Here is a 20,781-nt window from a genome sequence, read left to right as displayed (position 1 = left end):
TTATTATATAAAAAAATGCAAGCGTGATAAGCCTTCTAACTTGAGGAAGGATAACGGATAAAGGAGAAATTAACGAGGAGACAATAAAAATCTTCTTTACATTTCATTTTTTCATTCTGCAATAATTTACGTAAAACGACGAACAATTAATTTTATCGGAGCAATTTGCCCCTGTATACTCGCAGTTAATATTTTCCTAAGCGTTAACTGACTCCACGTGATAAGAAAATTTATCTCGCCGGACTCGTCTGCCTTTGCACTTACGTCTTTTTTCAGATAGAAGACTAAACGCTGTCATGCGCGCGATAAGGAAATTCATTTCACGCAAGTTGTCTACTTCGTACCGGCAAATCTTTTACCATAATACTCGCCCGTTCCGAGTTATGAATCGTAATGAGGCGATTCTTCGCGTCTCGCATGGTAGTCATTCGCGTGCGGAAAGACTCTCAATGAATACAAAAGTATGGAGACGAGGCTGGGCAAGAATGGTGAAAAATGTAGAAAATAGATAAAAATAGATAAAAGTCGATGTAAGTAAACGAAGCGTCCTTCGATTCCAGCGAGAAAACTCAGGAGAAATAAAAAAGGGAGGACTTACCTTGCGCTGTAGAACGTTGATCTTGCGATCTTTGATGTCCATGTGATCTTTCAGCTCGGTCAACTCGGTGTTTATGCGATTGCGCTCCTGTTGCGCCTGCATCGCCGCCTGTGTCTTCTTCTCGATCATCCGATTCTTCTCTTCGAGTCGCTGCCGCATCTCCTCGACCTGCGGGACACGCATACATTTTTAATCGGAATAATCGTGAGAAAGAATTCGATTGTTGAAAAGGTGAGTCGACTATGAAGGAAGGAATCTTCAGGCGAGTCCAATGCGGAATATTCAACGCGCAATACGTACGACGCATATTCACGCGACGTCGAAGATGAAAGAGGAGAGGAGAGGAGAGGAGAGGACAGGTGAGAAGAGAGAGAAGCTCGACCCAGTTTTCCGATTGGCCTTTCTCCGTTGACCTCACCCGGACGCGCGATTTGTCGCAGCTTTAACTCGACTCCCGACTTGTCGGACCGATTTGTCAAACAGCTGATCGAAATCACGTGTCGCCGATTACTTAATCCCTTCGAAAGTCTCTCTCCGGCTTAGGAAACAACAACAATATATTCTCTTCCTCCTCTTTAGAGTTTGTCTTGCGAGGTTAATCTAAAGAGGATTTTTCTTAGTGCTCGAAACGTAAAAAATAAAACGTAAAAATTGAGACAGAAACATATACGACTATTCGTAAGTTTTCCTCATTAAGTTTAATTTTTATAAAATTTGAATTAATATTCAAAAATCACAAAATATGAGACTAAAGTCTTTATGCTTAAAAAAATTAGTTTTTATTTTTTTTCGCGGTTTAAAGTACTTTGCAATCGCAAGGTTACATCTTGTAAAACATTAAAGATCAAGAATTCCTTTTGTAACTTGAAAATAGAGATAAGTTTGGGTTAGAACAAAGTTTGCAGTAAGTATTTTTCTCACATCGATGGCTATTTTAAAATTTATGAAGTCTACGTGAGTTGAGTGAGCATTTCCTTGTTCAAATTTGATTTCGAAGCTTCGTCCTAGTTTTGTTTAATGGGACTTTTTCAAAGAGAAAATTTTTCAGGTCTCTTTGCACGCGCTCTCTCTCTCTCTCTTTCTTTCGTTTCGGTTTTTACAAACCTTTAAAGATAAAAAGGCTAGTAGTAAAAACTGAAAAAATTAAATCAATAAATACAACTTTTTTTTTTTAAACAATGATTCTTTGTTTTTCGAATAATAATATTAGTTACCGTTGTCGTTCCCACATAACAGATCGTGCTTTTGTTGAACATCCAAATTTGGGAGATGCGGTTAGAAATTTGGTATCGATTTTAAGACTCGGTCGCGTTCCAGTTTCGGATCAACATAACAGAAAATAACAAAACTAGTGTAAACTTGTTTACCGAAAACATACTTGGCAACCTCCTGTTCTTGTAAATTTTTATGTATTTAAAAGCTTTTGAGGTTTTGAAAAATAATCTATTTATTGCAGAAGTTTCTATTCTTTAGCTTTTGATGGCAGCTGACAAATATGTGTTGAAAAATGACTAACGAGACAGTAAAAAGTTTATTTTCAAATTAAAATTCACAAAAATAAAATTTTAATTAAATCAATTAAAGAAATAATTTTGATACAATATATTTTTCTTCATATTTAAAGAAATGATTTTCTTTTATTATTATTAAAATATTTTAAAGTCTATTTTATAACTTTGCAATTTGCGAACAAATTGCAAGATTTATAAAAATATACATATAATTCTCGTTTTATAATAGAACAAAATAATCACAAAGGTACTCACATCGGCCTGTAGCATGTTATAATGCTCTTCCTTGGCGCAGAGAGATTCTTTGAGTACGGCGATGTGCCTCTGGTAGTCTTGGTGTTGCTCTTCAAGCGTCTTCATTTTCGCCGACATTGCCAGCAGCTCCTGGTCCCGTCGCTGTACCTCCGTCCGGAGCTCGTCCAGCTGCGAAAAGATTCGTCGTCCAGGAGAGGATCAGTCCCTGTGCTCCGTCCGTCTCGGCGACGACGACGACGACGACAACAGACGGCATTACGACGACGGCGACGAGCAACGGAGGCGTTGGGACTGCCTGCCGGCTCTCCGCCATAACCGAGTACGACGACGATAACAACAATTTTATAAAACATAAAATAAGATGTGCGAAAATACTTCTTTACGCGTAACGCCTGTTATCATGGCACGGTGAGCTCGTTTGAATGTAAAATTTTCAATCGTTAATGATGAAAAACTAGAAACTTTTAAAAATAAGAAATGGAAAACAAAAACTTAAAGATGTCAAATCAAAGATGTTAAGCTTCAAATTATTATATTAATTCCGACATTTGCTGTTAATTAAATTTATTTTCAATTTTTTAATTTTGTTAAACTCACATTCTAAGAATCTCGAAATTTTTCAATTTTTAGTTTAATAAAATAATATTTTGATATGTACAAATAATATATAAAAAATATATGTATATAAAAAATGTTTTTCTGTTTTTTGAGATCACTTCAGAATAATCTCAATAAAGAATATTTCCTTTTACATCCTTATATTATGTATATAATTAATTTTTAGAATCGATTTTTCTGCGTTGTAGCACATATCTCAAATTATTCCTGATCCAAATTATGCGCGAAATTGGTTTCCAAGCGAACAGCTTTGCGGGATGTAACCGGAATTACTTAATTGCCGTTGGACTTTGACACGAGCCACTGTTGAGAAAAACCGAGATTATTTTAATTAAAATTACGTTGACGTAACGCGGAAAGTTTGATCCTGCAAAAAGTTTCCATGTCAGAGATTAAAAATCAAATCGCATTGTCGCCCCGCTCCGATTCCACCGCTATTTTTAGGTCATTTATGTACCTTTCTCGATCTTTAGTCGATTTAACAAAAGAAACTAACGTTCGAGCTATTACGATCGCGTTCTAATTACAAAGTCAAACAAAAAGTTACGTGTGTTAGCCAGTTTCGGTCAAATTTAAATATAAAAGCCGATTCTTTAAACTCTGAACTCAAATTCGGATATCGATTAATGGATGCTTAAACGTTAAAACATTGTTCATTCTCGCATTTGTGCTAATAGTTAGCTAAAACTTCTATTTTTCTATCTACAAGGTGAAACTACAATATAAAGAGGAATGAAATTTTGTCATTAGTTGTGGCCGAGCAAAAGCCCCAATTATTATTTTTATTTATAATTGTTGAGAGACGAAAAAATAAAGAAAAAAAATATCGTCGTCGTACTCGGATGGGATTCGTACGAAGCATGCAGCGTAATCGAGGCCAACGTACAAAGTTACAAACAATGCTTTTGTAATACACACATATATAATTATATATTTATATACATATTGGATTATATATATATATATTGTATATAAATATATATGTGTGTGTGTGTGTATATGTGTTTGGTGTGTGTGTATTGTGTGTGTGTACAGCGAGATGTGATGGAGACATATGACATAGAAACTAATTTCGAAGATAGAGATTCAGGACTTGTCATGTAAATGTGTCTCTTTTATTATCGTGTACGTACCTACACACTCGTCTCATCTACTCTGGTGTTGTCTGCAGACCGCGTGAAGGAGCTCGTCGCGATATATCGGTGCGAGATATTGCGACGACCTCGAAGCACAATTGTAATATATATCTAACAGTCACTACTGACTAGTCACTACGTAAATAAATGCGATGCGAACGAGATCGTGATTCCACGAGGTTCTCCTTGATAATTTAATTGCAACATTTTGTAATTTCGGCTTAACAATCATCAATAAACGTTTGGTGACAAAAAATTGAAGTTTTATCTTAAAGAAATTAATATTAAACATTATAAACATCTTTATAACCTTTTCATTCAAAAATTTAATACTGTACTTCAAATTCGATATAACTATGTAAATTTTATTTTTTAGAAGTTTTTTATCCAGGAAATAATATATCTTCAAACTTTCAAGATATTTTACAATTTTAGTTAAATACCATTTGGAGTTCAACGTCACTTCGCGAAATGTCTAATAAGATAATTTTTTTTAGTTCGGGCAAGTTAGTAAAACGCGAAGTTAGTAAAACACTCTAGGTGCAAAAACGTGTCCTAATTAATTATATTTAATCTCGACGTAACAATGACAGAGGATCTCGGGCACGCGTCTCATACTACACGCAGTCAAAACGCCAGACAAAAAACGAGAAGATTATATTATCACATTTCTCAAACACAAGAATATTCAAGAAATCTGCGTCAAAATGCAGAAAAGAAATTTAACAAGTTAGCTCGTTTTTGTCGGTTTTCGATTTGATCGACAACAGCTATTACAGCATCTACAACGGCGGCAATATCGCCCCGCGTCGGTCTTCGAGATCATCGACGAAGCGATGAAGGGTGCGCACTCCGTCACTTCGACAATGATAACATCTCTAAAGTGATCATCTACGGTGTCACTAGGCCGCACACACACGCGCACATACACGCATTTCACGCACACGATCGAATGATGAGGGTAGAGGTGAACGAAAGTCCTTCATTCCTTTCGCTCTTCCGACCGACACGGGATAGATGATGCTTGATTGACGATGATGAATCTGGGAGAGTGACGGTCTTTCTCTAAGGAGCCACATCGAGACATTTTGTCTAAAAGACCGGTGTGTAGTTGCTTACGTGAGATGCGTGAAAATGATGATTGCGAGACAGTCGGTCAACAATTCACGCCGATAGTAAGACAGAGAAGGTTTGAGACAAAGACAGAGACAGAGACAGAGATAGAAAGAGAGATGTACAGAGTAACAAGTACAGTGACTACGGTATACATCGAAACACTCCGTTACGTAATACAGTAATCACGTAGATGGAAACGGAGGGGGGTGGGGGGGAGGACGGTTGATGGTGGCTCGGAAGAGCTTCTTGGGGGGCGGGTGAAGAATTTCCTTACCTCCTCAGAAAGCTAGAATATTGGGGCACCACGTTTAATAATGCTTCGCTCACCACAAAGGCCGCCCAATTCCACCGTCTCTCTTCCGAATGATGATGTCCGTCCGTTATGTCTTTGCATTTTAAGTGTACCGGAATGTCCGATTTAATTTTAACGACGTATTCTTCGACGAATACGGAGTCGATTTTTTATTCAAGAGAATTTTTAGGAAAATCCGTATATTTTTTGTCGCACCATTTTAACATTCATCGAATATCTCGATAATTCAATCAATAATTAAAATATTGAAAAAAGTTAAGGTTATTTGTATTTAAGTAAAAAGTTAGATTTTCTTACGTAACGCTAGATTTTGTTTTACGAAAAAATTTAATTAATATTGATGCCTTATTTTGATTAACAAAAGGAAAAAATCAGCTTCGAATTAGTCAACAAAACTGTCGTTAAAATTAAAAGTTTTAAGATCCGCGCAAAATAGTTGTAATTTGTATTTTACCGATTTTATTCTGATTTAATTGGAATGCCAATTTTGTTATTTTAGAAACATTGATGGCTGTAAGAAACTATTATTTAGAGTTACAATTTATCCGATTGTTGGAAGAGTTCTGCGGAATTGGGAGTTGCCATCCATTGCTGACTTATCGCTAGCTTAGCTCTATCTTAAGTACTAATTATACCTTAAGGTCTATCAGGCAAAAGGTAGCATTTGGTTTATCTACGAGTCGAGCTGCTGAATTCGTCATCATGCTCCTTCTTATTTCATGATAACAAGGATATTTCTCTCCATTATTAAATGCAGAGTAATGAGAAAATAGTCATCAACAACAAGGCCTATCTATGTTTATGCACACCAGACACGTAAATAACTAGATTAGACAAAATTGATATTCATTGATCAATCGAAACGACACTTTTTTACTTAATTCCAGATTATGGTGTAAAATTTTTTCATGTTTTCAACAACAGATCAACGTGATATAATTTGCCTAGCGCGTAAATACTTGACGATAGGCCTTGAAAACATTGCACAATTCATAAATCAGAAGGGAAAAGCTGCAGATATCTGAGAAACATGTTTAACTTTTTTCTGGTCGAAGAAACTTTTCTGACGAAACGACAAGACTCGCAGACAAACTAAATTGACCTCTGCGTCTCTGATGGACGGGCCGAATTAATGGGCTCTCCCGACAGGTAATCCGACGTCCGTGGACCTTCGTAGACGATGATCGTCATCTCGACGTCCACGCATGTCTTACGCGCGCTTCTTACGCGTGCGTCTTATTCGCCAAACGGGACGGCGGAGCTACATGATAGATGCACTTTCTGCGCGCGCGTGCAGCATGCATAACAGCACCTCAAGAGTGAGGACGGCGATGGGTCGAAGGAGGTTGATAACGAGGCCATGCGTCTCTAATTACGACATCAAGGTCTTCTACGGACGGGGAAGAAAGGAAGATAAATGAGACAGCGTAAAAGAGGGTTACGAAACGATGAAGGTGGGCTTTTATATACTTGCCGATGAGCGATACTTGCGAGCGATTCGCGTAGCGAAACGCGCGATCGTTCCGTGAATATTCGCGTCACAGAGCTTTGCGCAGATCTCGCGCGACCACCTTCGATACTCGCGCAATCGACGATGATCCTTAACGATCGAAATGATCACAACACCGCAAGCAAATAGATGAAGAGGGAATCTCGACGACGCGATCTCGCCGGGAGAGCTTAGACGTTCGATAAAAGCGATGCTGGATGAGCGAGCTTGCGATCATTTCTCGCGATCAGTCCTTTCGTACAATCGTACAATAAAGCAAAATAAATTGATTGTGATTGGTTTTTAGTTAATAAGACTTTAATAATATACTGTTAAAACATTTCAGTAATACATAACTATAGAAATTTTAATAATAATTTACAATCAAGATGAATCGAGAAAATTAATTTGTGATTTGATTGACGAAAGGAGTCTCGACGAGCAGCTCGCCAAGTATTGATGATAGAGATGATGACGATGACGATATGAACAATAATGAGTGGCTGTTGCGATGACGTACACTACAACCACGTAAACTCCTAACGACGCATGCAACATGCTAAACCTAAATTTCCATGCGAATTGCACGACTCGAAGAGATAATGATAATGATCATCATGAAAACTATTGATCGATCTATTTCGTGCGATGATTCGCGTATGTTTTCCACGCGTCCTACAATTGCGAAAAGATGAGCACCAACCCGATCATTAGAGAGAATGATTCCGTGACGACTCGAAGATCAACAATCTCAATCTAATGATAGATCTAGCAATCTAGTGATACAAAGCTAATGAAATTATCGATGAATCATGTAATGTTGGCGTAAAACAAATCGATTACTATAAACGAAGATTATAGCTGATTCTCAGTTTCTTTTATGATACGAAGATGACGAGATGAGGCACAGAATATATGGAATGCGTGGCGCAATGATTTTGGCACTTAATTGATCATTTTTATGTCGCATGGCAAGTATCGATGCATGTGGACCGGTGCGTCCTTTTATCATAAATGGAAAATTCATATACAGAAAATTCCGTTGAAAGAGGAAAGTTACAGGAAAGAAAGGACGTAAAGAATACCTACGAATGATGTGAGCTGTGAAAAAGCATGAGAAATGTAATTTCTTTTTTTTCTTTCTTTCTCTTATTTTGCGATTTTATGATTGTTATGATATGATATCTTAATATAAAAAATAATAATTATGTTCTTGTGTGTAATTATTGTTGTACTCCAGATTGGTTGAAAAAATTGAAAATAATGTAAATGTCTGATATTTTGTTTTCGAATATCCAACAACTTCATTAACGATGATTTGATTGCTTGGATGATATCGTTAAAATTATCACAAAAAATATAATTCTCGACGAAAGTGGTTTACCAATATTCGACTCGTATGCTGGGATTTTTGCGTTTGGAATGCAAAATACAGTCGCCTCATCTGCGAGTAGTCGACCTGCGCAAACAAATTCACATCCACCATTTAACTTTTTTACGAATTTATTTTCAATTTCTTTGCCCGAGGCGAATATAAGGCAAGAAAATGTTCGCAAAGCCTTTGCCAAAGCAATCAATTTCTAAACTGTAATTTTGGGATGTCACACTGCTAACAATAGATTGGTTCTTATTTAGGATACAAATCACGTAATTTCGTTTAAATTTATTATATATTTTAAAGTAAATTTAAAATATATTTGATAATCTAGAAACAAACATATTTAAATATATAATGCAAATTTTTCTTAGAAAAAAAATACGGTTGCTGCAAGAGGGTTAAATGTAATCGAATTGTTTTTTTGTAAATTTTGACTAAACTGCTGTTGTTGCAAGAGAGTTAAATATAATACCAATCGTATTATTTTTTGTGAAGTTTAAATGAAATCAGTCTGGAATGAAACGAGCTGCGATGGATGGGTCGTTGCGATGTGTGGCTAAAAAACAAAAAAAAACAAAAAAATCAATCTTGTTTCTCCTTTATGCGAGATCCAGAGTCCTTGTAGTATCCACCAGGGTCTTGAGTCTGCTAGGATCTTAAGGAGGATCAGCTCCGCGGTATCGCGGGAAATTAGCGGAAAACGTAAGGTTGGCAACGCGCGAAAACACAAACTCGCCTCCTTTCGTTTTTTTTCTTCATCACAATTATTATTATCAGCATCATCAGCATAGTTATGTAACAGTTTTATCATTAATATAGTGTCGGTCTCATTATCGCGAGAGTATCTCTCGCTTGTCTCCCGCTCGGGAGATGCATAGTCAGATGAGGATCGTTTTTGTTTAAGCTCTAAATATGAAGCTGACCTTGCGAGCGTGTGAAATCGTCGTCGTCCACGAGACAGCGTTTGTCTTTCGCACAAATGAGATCGTTGGGAACGTCGCCAAGGGAATGTCCGGATTGTCGGGATGGAGGACTCGGTCTCCTTCGAGACCATCATCCCGAATCCCGGTTGTGTCGTAGTTTCATCCTTGAGACGGAATAATAGAGGGAAAGGGTGTATTTTAGAGAGAGGGGGGAGGTGCCAATGGGCGAAAAGGGGTTGATGATAAAGAGCGGATCAGTTAAAGTATACCCGGATTGATCACTGCAGTTGATCGTTGCAGTTCGAATTCGATTAATCGCGTTAATTAGTCGAGCACAGGTGTTCTCGTTCCCGCACAAGTGCGGATGTCGATCGTCGGATCTTTGCGTTACAATCCAACGACGTAATGTCTTACGCTCTAGAGTATACAGTAGAAAAATAAGGATTGTCACAACCTTGGAACACACGCGTGCGCAGCCTTGGCTGCCCGCCTCGGGCAAGCGAAAAGATCACTAGGAGCATTTTGAGTGTGATATGTTTGGAACAAAATGAGAACATCGAGAACTATCTGCACTAGAAATTCATCTCGATTGATGCGTTTGCGTTATAGCTGGGTATAGCTTGTACACATTGAGCTACCCACATGTGGCGAGTGGAGAAAGGTTGGTGAGGAAAAGGGGTGCAGGGTTAAATCGCTGTGAGCTACGAAAATATACCGGTGAAAGCTTCAAATATACTTTTTTTTCTTTCCTTACCTACACACGCATCGTACACGCACACGCATCTTCACATTATATTCGTATATGCATATATATATTTTTTTTTCCATAGACGTATGTGTATATATATGTGTATATATATATATATATATATATATATATATATATATATATATGTAGATTTATATATCTTTCTGCGTCATTTGAGTAATTTTTCTCTCCGGCAATCTCTCTTTTCATCATCTTCGATTTCTCGTCGCGCAACCGCAAACAACATTAACATTCATATAATATACATTTCAGGATTCAACAGTGTCCTCGTACAATAGAAGCTATCGAAATATATATGACTGTCTTGTTGACTTTCTCTTTGCGGGATCACATCTGAAATCCTCGCACCAAATCTTCCTCTTGTTTCCCCGCCTTTTCGACGACGCTTCCAGTACAATACTGGCATCCAGCGGATATATTCTTGGATATCTAAAATAATTAGTTCTCCGAATATTTGGATATACAAGAAATGTCCAAGATATTCGTTGGATTCATCGAAAAAACTTCGCGATCCGTTTTATCCAATGGATATTCTTGAACATTTATGAATATCTAAATATTTTGTAATATCCAGATTTTCAAACATTTATTATAATGCGATTGTTATCTGCTATTGAACAAAAAATTTTATACCAACATTATTTAAAATACTTTATATACCATCAAACATACGCTGCTTACGTAAAAAAAAATTCGGAGCATTTAGTAAAAATTAATATTATGCAAAATAAATTAAATACATTTGTAATATCTTTGAGTGTGTGTTATTTTTCGAGATTAAAACTTTTCAAAGAATAACGTGAGCAAAGACTAATGTTGTTTCAATGTTACTTTAGTAAAAAACATTAAAAATGCCAACAAAAAAATATCTGGATATTGCCTGACATCTTAGTATTCGAGAGCATTCATTGGATGTCTGACTACATTGGTCCTACTCCACTTAATCCACAAATTGTAACGCGGAAGTGTGCAGCTTGCCCACTGCTTCCTCTTTTGCCCTCTGAAAAGCCATTACTGGAAGTTAACGGAAGATCAAAGATCGTTCGAAGGCTTATCACGCGTAAACACACACAAAAGGATTCTTCGAGCGATGTATGAATGTCTGTGTACGTCAGGGTGCAGTCTAGGAATTCCTCGCGTTGGAAATGATCGCGTGTACGCGGACGAAACAAAGCTCGCGGCAATGGAAACCTCAGACATTACACGCACGTTTATCGGATTGCTGTTTCATCAGCAAAGCTATTTGACCGTTTTCAGCGAATTACTGGTGTTTAGTTTCAACGTTCTGCAATTTACATTAAACGAAATTGTAAATTTGTTGTAAAAAATCTACATAAATATTGTGCGTTTATTGATAGATATGTTGAATTGAGCTCTATTGGTTTGTGAAAGTTTGGAAACTGTGATTTAAAAACTTGTAAAATACGAAATTTTATATAATATTAAGTAACGTATTTATGTGAATTTGATTTCAGGATTTCTATATTATATTTCACATTTTAGCTCTATCTTTTTCTCTAGAAATAAATCTGGAAATAAATACGACAGTTTCTATTACTACTGTTAAAATTACAATTGTTTCATTCCTATCGAGATACTGTTTCCCCGATAAATGCGCGCGCATTTTCATCGCGAGATGTTCCGCTCAATGTCCTGCATTCACACATAGCTATCATCTATCTCATCATCTTGTAAACCTATGACGTCTAACAATAAGAACAATTGAGTCAAAAAATAGAGAACTCTGCGTTTTGGAATGTCGCGTGACGAGAAAAAGATATCGAGAGGTAAAGAAAACAGGTACGCGTTAAAATGTTATCACACGTCTTGACGAGAGTCGGTGAGAAGTAAAACAACGTCCGTTCCGAGGGTCGACACCTACACTGAATATACTTACTGGTGACATTATTTACGTTAATTCTAATCCGCGCTAAAGCTCGTCTAGGAAGGAAGACGGGAAAGTTAGCGAGATAACGCATAATCGGGGAGGAATAATTTACGCTCGGTATCAACGCTAGGCCGATCGCTCGCGACGAAACATTTTCGCTCACCTCCAGATAACAACTTGCACGTGTCAACTCGCTCGTGTCGAGCGGAACGCAATTTGCAAAGTTCGAATCCGAAGTTCGCAAGTTTATTCGTTTAAATTAACATACACTAGACGTCTTTTGAGTTTGCGCACTCGAGAGCGACGTGTACTAGCGAGCGGCACTACTTTATTTATGGAACACATTCGTGCGATAGAATCTACCTAAATGATGTCTATTTACGGCTAAAGATTCTATTTACGACTAAAAGTTTGCGCGTCACCGTTTCACCTTCTACAATTCAGCTACTATATGTAAGTATTCGGCTTAGTACTGTATTCGGCTTAATGCTATTAATTAGATTTTGAAAATAACATAACTTGTTCTGTTATTATCAATTTCACAAAAGACGTTTCCATCGCTTATTACATCGCTGTGCATAATCCTGATCCTCAATATTTTCTTTTACTTTTTTTTTGAACAAAATTTAATTTTTCTTCTTATTTTTCGTCCCATACGATAATTCGCACAAATATAATTTGTAAATTTATAAAAATTTATAAGGAAAAGCCAAGAAAAAAGTGTTAGTACCAAATATTTATTTTTGAAGATTTTGCTTGAAATTGAGATAATTAGTTTTAATAATAGAACTTTTTCGTAAAACTGTAATATTTAGTACATTTAATGAAAGACACATCTGGGTTTCAAGTTGCCATAAATAGTCACAGTGCTTTTAAATATTTTGATACATAAATTTAAGCGGCCCATTTCATTCCTGAAATATGCAAATGTATAGAATATCGAATAAGCCATTTGCCAAAGATTCGATTACCTCAAAGTTTTGTTCAAATAATTGTTGTAAAAATGTCAACCAATATTTGGATACCAAAAGAACAAAGAATACGTAAAAAAATTCATAATAGTACAAACATTAAAAATTTAATTTTACAAAATGCAGCTTCTAATGTAGGATGTTGTGACGCGAAGTCCGAGATTAATCATTTTTATCGACCGCGTTGTTGTTTTAGTTCTCACGGACTTTCGCTTCATACGTGCGCAATATGCGACGTTTTTAAAGAAGAAGATGAAGAGAATCGAAGGATCCTCGCGCGCGAAAGTCGCCATCTCGACGACCTGCTCTTGTGATCATCGTCGGCGCTATCTCTCTTCGACTTTCTTTCCCCTCAACAGAGAAGTCATCCTACGTACGCCTATGTACGCCCTTCTCTTCGACCTTCTGTCACCTCGATCGCCTCTTCGCAGTGATCTAGTCTCTCTTCCCCGAAGATACTTATTTTCCTTTCATTTGGATGGTCGCCCTCGACGAAAAACAGCAGATCTCTCTCTGTTACTCATTTTTTTCTTTTTCTGAATCGACCTCATCAACCCGGTTCCTCATCTTTGATTTCGATGGCTCTCGAAACTAGCCGACGAGGACTATGATGACGAAGACGACGATGACGACGACGATGACGATGACGACGACGATGACGACGACGACGACGACGACGACGACGACGACGACGACGACGACGACGACGACGACGACGACGACGACGACGACGACGACGACGACGACGACGACGACGACGACGAAGACGACGAGGACGACGAGGACGATGACGACGACGACGACGACGACGACAATGAAGACAATGATGACAAAGACGACGAAAACGACGAAGACGACGACATGATCGTGATCCCCGTGTACCTGAGATCAAAGAAGGAACTCTCGACCTCCCGCGTCGTCCCAGATGTCGGCCTAGACGGCGTCGTTCTTTTCGATGCGCACATTGTTGATGAAGAAACTTACTTGCCGTTTGAAGTTCAAGTCGTGCTTGTTGAAGGTGTGTGCGTGAAGCGCGAGGGCGCCCGCCGCCGCCGGTTCTATTTGTTTCAAGTGTTGCTGCATTTGTTGCTGCTGCTGCAGCTGATGTTGGAGGTGGTGATGATGGTGATGCTGGTGATGGTGCAGCTGATGCGGATGATGATCGGTAGCGTAGCGATCAGCGTAGGGGTTGACCACGCCCGTGGTCGCGCCCGACGAGATGCCGGCCAGGCATGAGGAACCACCACCGATGCCCAGACCGCCGCCGCTCCCGGTTGCACCTGTCGAACCGGTAAGTAACGAACTGGTTAGTGCCGCGGACGACGCGTGGCCACCGTACGGTACCAGCGAGGTCATCATGGACGGTCCCCTGGTCAGGGGCAACGTGCCGGGCTGTTGCTGACCACCCAGGCCGGTCAACTGCGTGCCGATACCCAGTTGTTGCTGATGCTGTTGTTGCTGCGCGCTACCGTCGGCAGCTGGCACAGCGATGGCTTTCAGCAGCTGCTCCCGCAGCCTGCCGCCGCACACCTTAATACGCTGCAACTCGGCCTCCAGCAGTGCCACCTCCTTTTCCAAGGTGGTTATGCGCGCGTCTTTCGTCTCCATGATGGCGGTCAGGGTGGTGCTACCGGGCACGCCGCCTGGAACCGCCACGCTACCTCCGAGGACGGTACCGCCGCCTGCACCTGCACCCCCCGATACGCTACCTAGCCCCATGATGTTGGCCGCTACGCCCGTCAATCCCATGCCGCTGCCGCCGCCAGCCACCGGCTGTCCCGAGGACGCGGTCGAGGCGTACGCGAGCTCCAGCTGTGTCTGCAGACTCTTCAAACTCTCGTTCGTCGCTTTGAGCTCCTGATACAACAGAAGCAACAAACGGGGAAGACGGTTACAGGTCGTCGTTGACTCTTTCTCGCGCACGCTGTTTTTCTCTGTCGTGTCTTTCTAGCGCGCGATCTATTTTTTACTTGTTTGTTTGATGATGTAGTTGAGATGTTATTTGATTTCTTTGATTTTTTTTTTATATTCTTGGGTGTGAAGTATGCGGTGGTGCGATTCGGAGATGTGACTACGGTGGATGGTTGGGTGCGGCTTCGCTAACACATGAGACTGCCCTCGTGTTTGTCGTCTCTTTGTCGAGATAGTTTTGTTTGCTGGCTGCGATGCCATCAACTGCCGTGCATTTGAAGATTTATTTATTCAAATATGCCAAGTTGTTCGAAAAAAGAGGTTTGTTATATAAAATATAAAAAAAAATTTATAGAGACAACAATATAAAGTTTCACTTTTTTATCAAAATTTAGCAAAAACGTTAAAAAAATACTATAGTCGAGTCAAATTTGGACTAAAAAATATCGTAACATAAAAATAATAAATAAAAATATCTAGTTCATCTCGTTTCATATGTACATTCGTAAAATGTTGAAAAAATAGCGAGAAAATGCTTGTTGAAATTTTTGCGGTAATTTTCTACTTTTATATATAAATTAATGGTATGTTTTCCATTTTTCTACAAATAAATATTGAAATTTGAAAATATAATATATTTCTCTTTATCACACATCACAGTGAATGGCACACACGACTGCGCAATATTTATTCTTGGATCTCTCCGTTCACGGGACAGTCTCGAGGAAGCGGAAGTGGCACCGGCAGCGTCCCGGTTGACGAAAGAAAAGCGACGTATCGCCGAGCTTCCTTCTTCCAAAACGCTCTTCCTCGTTTTCTTCTTTAAGCGACACAAAAGCGTTTCTTATCACTTCAAAAAAAATTGTAATCGAAAAATCAATCGATTCTCGTCGATGAAATAGCGAGAATCTCCCCATCCACGTGTCTCAACATTTGTTCTTCTCAGGATCAGATCTTTATCCGACTCCTGATTTGTTTTTTCTCTCTGATTTTTCTATTCTGTGATTCAATTGGCGTCGTATCAATCACTGACGGCGATTGACAATCGTCAATCGACAACGTTCAATCTTTTTGACGATCTCACAGTCGCAAGGTCACGCTCTAACATTCCAATATATTTGCTTGACATTCTTTCGTTTATACGTTTTTTTTTCCACAATGATCCTCTTCCGGACGCCGGGCGCCGCCGCAGTTCTTTCGCCCACCGCGACGTACGGCCGACATCGTTGTCCATTTTTCTGCGCGCGGCGTTTCGATGATTTCTCATCGCACTATATTAACGCTCTTTCATCTTTTACGGTTTCTTTTTTCCGGTTTCTTTTCCCGTCTCGATCATCTAATACTCGTCGGAGGACGAATTCAGAAATGCGCGAGAATCCATCATTCGATCAAAATATGGATTCGAGATTTTATAATGATTGCTAGATCGAAACGCGGCCACGTCGCATGGACAAGATCTCTTTTGGATGAGCGTGTGGATGCGTATCGACGTTCCGCGATCAGTGATGAGTAAAGGGGACTTGAGCCTTATCGGCTCGATGAAAAAATAGCATCGACCAATGAGCCGGTGAGATAGCGTTCACTGTTCATCGCTTGCGAGCTAAGCGATCACACGCGGATACGCATCTTGATGAGTTCATGTATGACGAGTCGTGGGAATGCAAACAAACCGACACATTGTCACATTAATACGTTTCCATGAATAAACATTAATACAATAGAACGTAACAGACAATTTGTAGCCGCAGGTAAATAACACAAAAAGTTGTATTATTTTCATATTTAAAAAATTTTTTAGAAATTTAAAATGTAGAATAAAAATTATAAATATAAAAAGATTACATAGCTAAAAATTTTCTCAAGATATCTTTATAAAATCTTTTTTCGGTGTTAAGTAGAATCACATCGGTTTGCCGGTATTCCCATCGGCGAGATCCGAATGGTGTTATGGTAGAGAGGATAAGACAGTAAGATTACGCGAGGAGAACGACGTCGTATTATCGCGTCTCGCATCAGGTCGGTGCCAAACAGTCGCAAAGTCCTCCCTTGGGCCTGGGATCGGCTCGGCTTGACGCGACTTGACGACTTTCGGACCGCCCCGCTGCTTGTGCATCGATAACGACGATTGGCGATGATAGCGGTAAGTCGTGATGGGCAAGAACGTGTCTGAGGCGTACAAGAACGAGAAGAGAGAGTATATATATATATATATATATATATATAATTGGGCGTTACATTCAGTGAATATCACAGCCAAGATGATGGCAGAAACAAATATAAGAAATGTGTATGGATGTACGTGTGTAGTAGTGGGCGATTTATACATACATACATACAGCGGAAAATCGCGCTCGTTGCGTACGTATGTATAACGAGAAAATGGTGCATATATATATACATATAAAAGATTCGGGACATTCCATATGTATAAGATATACACGTGAGGGATGAGGATGTGTACAGTATATATAGGGGTATTATGTGATATATCGTATATATATATATATAAAGATAAAAAAAATATATATATATACAGATATCTATATGTATAATATCGAGGAAAGAGAAGAGTGAGTATAATATATAGATATGAAAGTTGTTCTCTTACGGGGCGAACCAAAAGTCTCGCACAGCCTGACGTCGATTCTTTCGTGGTATGTCCTGTCCATCCTCCTGATCCAAAACTCGGCCGAATGTCGTTTGGAATACGAATGTTGTCGTTGATCACTTTTTTCTTTTTTTTCTCTCGCAAATGTATACGAGAGCATTTTTTTATGTCTTTTCTCCACTATTCGGGATACTTTGCGTTTTCAGATTGATCGCGCGATGTTGTGAAAAGTAAGCTCTAACACCGTGACGCACATTCGAATTTCATTGTCTGAGAGCGACTGTCGTAAATAAGACTCTTTGCTGGATTTTCACTCACTTTCAGTGAGTGTCCTCTTGAGAATTTTATTCTCCAACGACATCTCTCGACAGTAAATCTCTCAAGTGTAGAGAAGATCGAGTTTAATTGATTACATTAGAAAATTTATTGGCACACTACTTACGTAAATCAAAGAAAGCTATTTTTAGAATAAATATTAGCAATTTGATTTGAATAAAATTAATTAATAAAGTTATCAGATTATTTTTTATTAAAAATCCAACAATTATTGACAAGATAATTGTCATCAAACTATCCGTATAATTATTATTATTAAATGACTTATTGAATTAAAATGCCGGTTATTATCAGATTAGATCATGTATTCAATGATTATAGAAATTAATAATGCAACGGTCAACAACAACGCATACACTAATTTTATCGCACAGGGTTGGAGGTTCATAATATGATAAGCGCTTATGTAATAGATGCATATTCATCATAAAAGTTGGACATAAGTTAATTGCAATGATATTTAAACAAATTTTTTGACCATCTTGATATTATGAATCATCAAATAATTAAGTATTGATTTCAAAAGAGTTTATCATTTGCAAATCGATTAAGTGGTCTTGATGTAGAAAAATTATGAATTGGAATATTAATATTATTTAATTTGATTTTATAATTTAATTTATGACCATCAATTTATTTTAAGTTTATGTGTCTTATTTTATCTAATTGCAATTAATAAATAATTCAGAAATTCTTCTAGATATAAATATGTAATAAAAATGATTAGTAGTGTGTCAATTTAAGCGTGTACCAATCAGATCGCATCTTCTCTACATTTATCCTAACCTAACATGTTTGTATCGCGCAGCGTTCGCGTGCATGTTTAATGTATTAACGATGAATTAGCGTGTGCCACTGGTCGAGAGCCACTGTACGACGCGTACATTGATATCCACACAGCACAGAGATGTAGTACACGAAATGAATAAAATGGACGAGACGAGAATTTTAGGCGAAAACAGAATTTCAGATGAAGATGGTAAATGTGCATTAATTTTAATGCGCAAGAAGGAAAAGGAATAGTTGCATTATATTTTTGTTTTAACCAGGCACTCAGACCGATATGGTATTTCGGTTCGGTTTATGGTCCAATAAAATATTTAATAACTGTTCCGGTTCCAGTTACGGTTTTATAGTTGATTAAAAAAAACCGGAACTCTTTAAATAACGATTTTTTCAGTTCCGATTATGATTTTCCTAAAATTTTTTTCAACACAATCAATTTAAATTAAAATTAATATTTAAGAAAGATATTTGAGTTAAACATTTTATACACACACATTATAAATCAAAAACAAAAATTTAAGAAAACATAATTTTTTAAGAATAATTTTTTATTTCACGTTATAAGACATTATATTGTATCGCAAACATTTGATACACATATAAAAAATAACTTATTACATTTTAACATTATAATTGTATATTTATACATTTGAAGATATTTTAACATAAGTTATGTTTACATGTTTTAACATAAATGTAATTTTTTTTTTAATGAAAGATTTTTTTAGAAATATTGAACGTAAAACTTAATTAAAAAATTGTTTGTAGTATTTAAATCTGTTATTTAAATAAATATTTAAGTAAATTTAAGTAAAATCTGTTTTATAATAATTTTTCTATAATTTTATAAAAAAAACAAAATTTACAGTTTTATTTTACCAAAATAATATTTTGCGAGAAAAATGGGAGTAAAAGCTTCATTAATACTCATTTTTTATTTGTGTTTTATATCCACTGCATGTGCAATAGTTTAAGCAAGACTTAAGCAGTAAGTAAATTAATCATCGTCGAATTTTCTCAAGAATGCATGACTGTAATTAGTCAATTTATTTACTGCCGAAGTTTTATTATTTACGTTTTTTATGTGCTATGGCCCTTATCGCATGAATGTATTGCAAAAGCCACTATAAACCGTAAAAAAGAAAGAAGGACGATATAAACAAATAAAAAATTTAACATGTAGAAGTAATAAAGTAAGTAGTAGGAATTAAAAAAAAGTACCGAAAAAACCATAAAAATTGAAAATAATTTTACTGATCCAGTTCCGGTTTTAATATTATAAACTTTATGAAATTTCGGTTCGGTTCCAGTTTCATTTTGACCAAAACAAACAGAATGATTATTAGTTCCGATTCCAATCCAGTCCAAGTCTCTGGTTTTAACATTTAACTTGACTTCTAATTCAATGCGTAAAAGCGCATAATTCACGGCAGACGAATACTAGCGGCACGATGATGTGACTTTATTTTGGTGAAATAATTTCAGCAACACTCTTGAGCACGCAATGCATTTTTGTGTTTCAATCTTGCAAATAGATATAGAAATATAAATAATAAGTAAAAACACTTCTATATCAAATTAATACATTTCTAAAGAAAGAACATTCAATACCTAAGAGATTTTTAAATTTGGAGGTTTTTTAATTGTTGAAAGATTTCCTAACTTTGCAAAATATTTAATGCATTCTCGAGAAAATATATAAATTTTTTGGTTATTAATTGTATAGAATTCTACAATTACAAATTGAAATTTAACAACACCATGTATCTGTTTCTTTCATCTGTCCACAAAATTTTTACATCGAGTGATACAATTAGTTTTAATCTTCACAAGTCAGATTTCGCGAAAGGGTTTTATGCATACAGTGACTCTCCCGAAGGCAAACTTCTTACACAATTCTATCAGATACATGCCTGATTATACGAATATATTCTGAGATTATCTACAAAATATTTTATATTACTATTCATAATGATTAAAAAACAAATAAATGTATTTTGCCTAAGAAAAGAAAAACGTCGAAAAACGATCCGCTCGTTAACGCGTAAGTTTCAAAAAGTTGGCTGTTCTCCTACACTTATGTTAGACCGGATCCAATTAGCATTAACGTGTATAATTAGTGTACCTGTTGGATCCTCCGTGATGGGGCCTGGTAGAGGAGAAAGTCACGTAGGT

General features: G+C 37.4%; 1 protein-coding gene across 3 annotated transcripts in view; it reads right to left on the bottom strand.

Moving 5' to 3' along the window:
• Positions 1-20,781, bottom strand: part of brp (bruchpilot) — a 73,003-nt gene that overhangs the window by 14,212 nt on the left and 38,010 nt on the right. Inside the window, exons 5-8 of one of the 3 annotated variants that reach the window (XM_067347434.1) lie at positions 13,950-14,822; positions 8,421-8,495; positions 2,365-2,532; positions 599-766 (exon numbers count right to left, since the gene is read on the bottom strand). In XM_067347434.1, coding sequence (XP_067203535.1) covers positions 599-766; positions 2,365-2,532; positions 8,421-8,495; positions 13,950-14,822 — 1,284 coding nt within the window. Of the gene's footprint in view, positions 1-598; positions 767-2,364; positions 2,533-5,508; positions 5,521-8,420; positions 8,496-13,949; positions 14,823-20,781 lie in introns of all 3 variants that reach the window. The other 2 variants (XM_067347435.1, XM_012370208.2) reach the window with 2 other exon arrangements.

This window comes from Linepithema humile, chromosome 1 (assembly GCF_040581485.1).
Source record: "Linepithema humile isolate Giens D197 chromosome 1, Lhum_UNIL_v1.0, whole genome shotgun sequence".
Classification (NCBI taxonomy): Eukaryota; Metazoa; Arthropoda; class Insecta; order Hymenoptera; family Formicidae; genus Linepithema; species Linepithema humile.
This window is presented reverse-complemented; position numbering and strand designations above follow the sequence as displayed.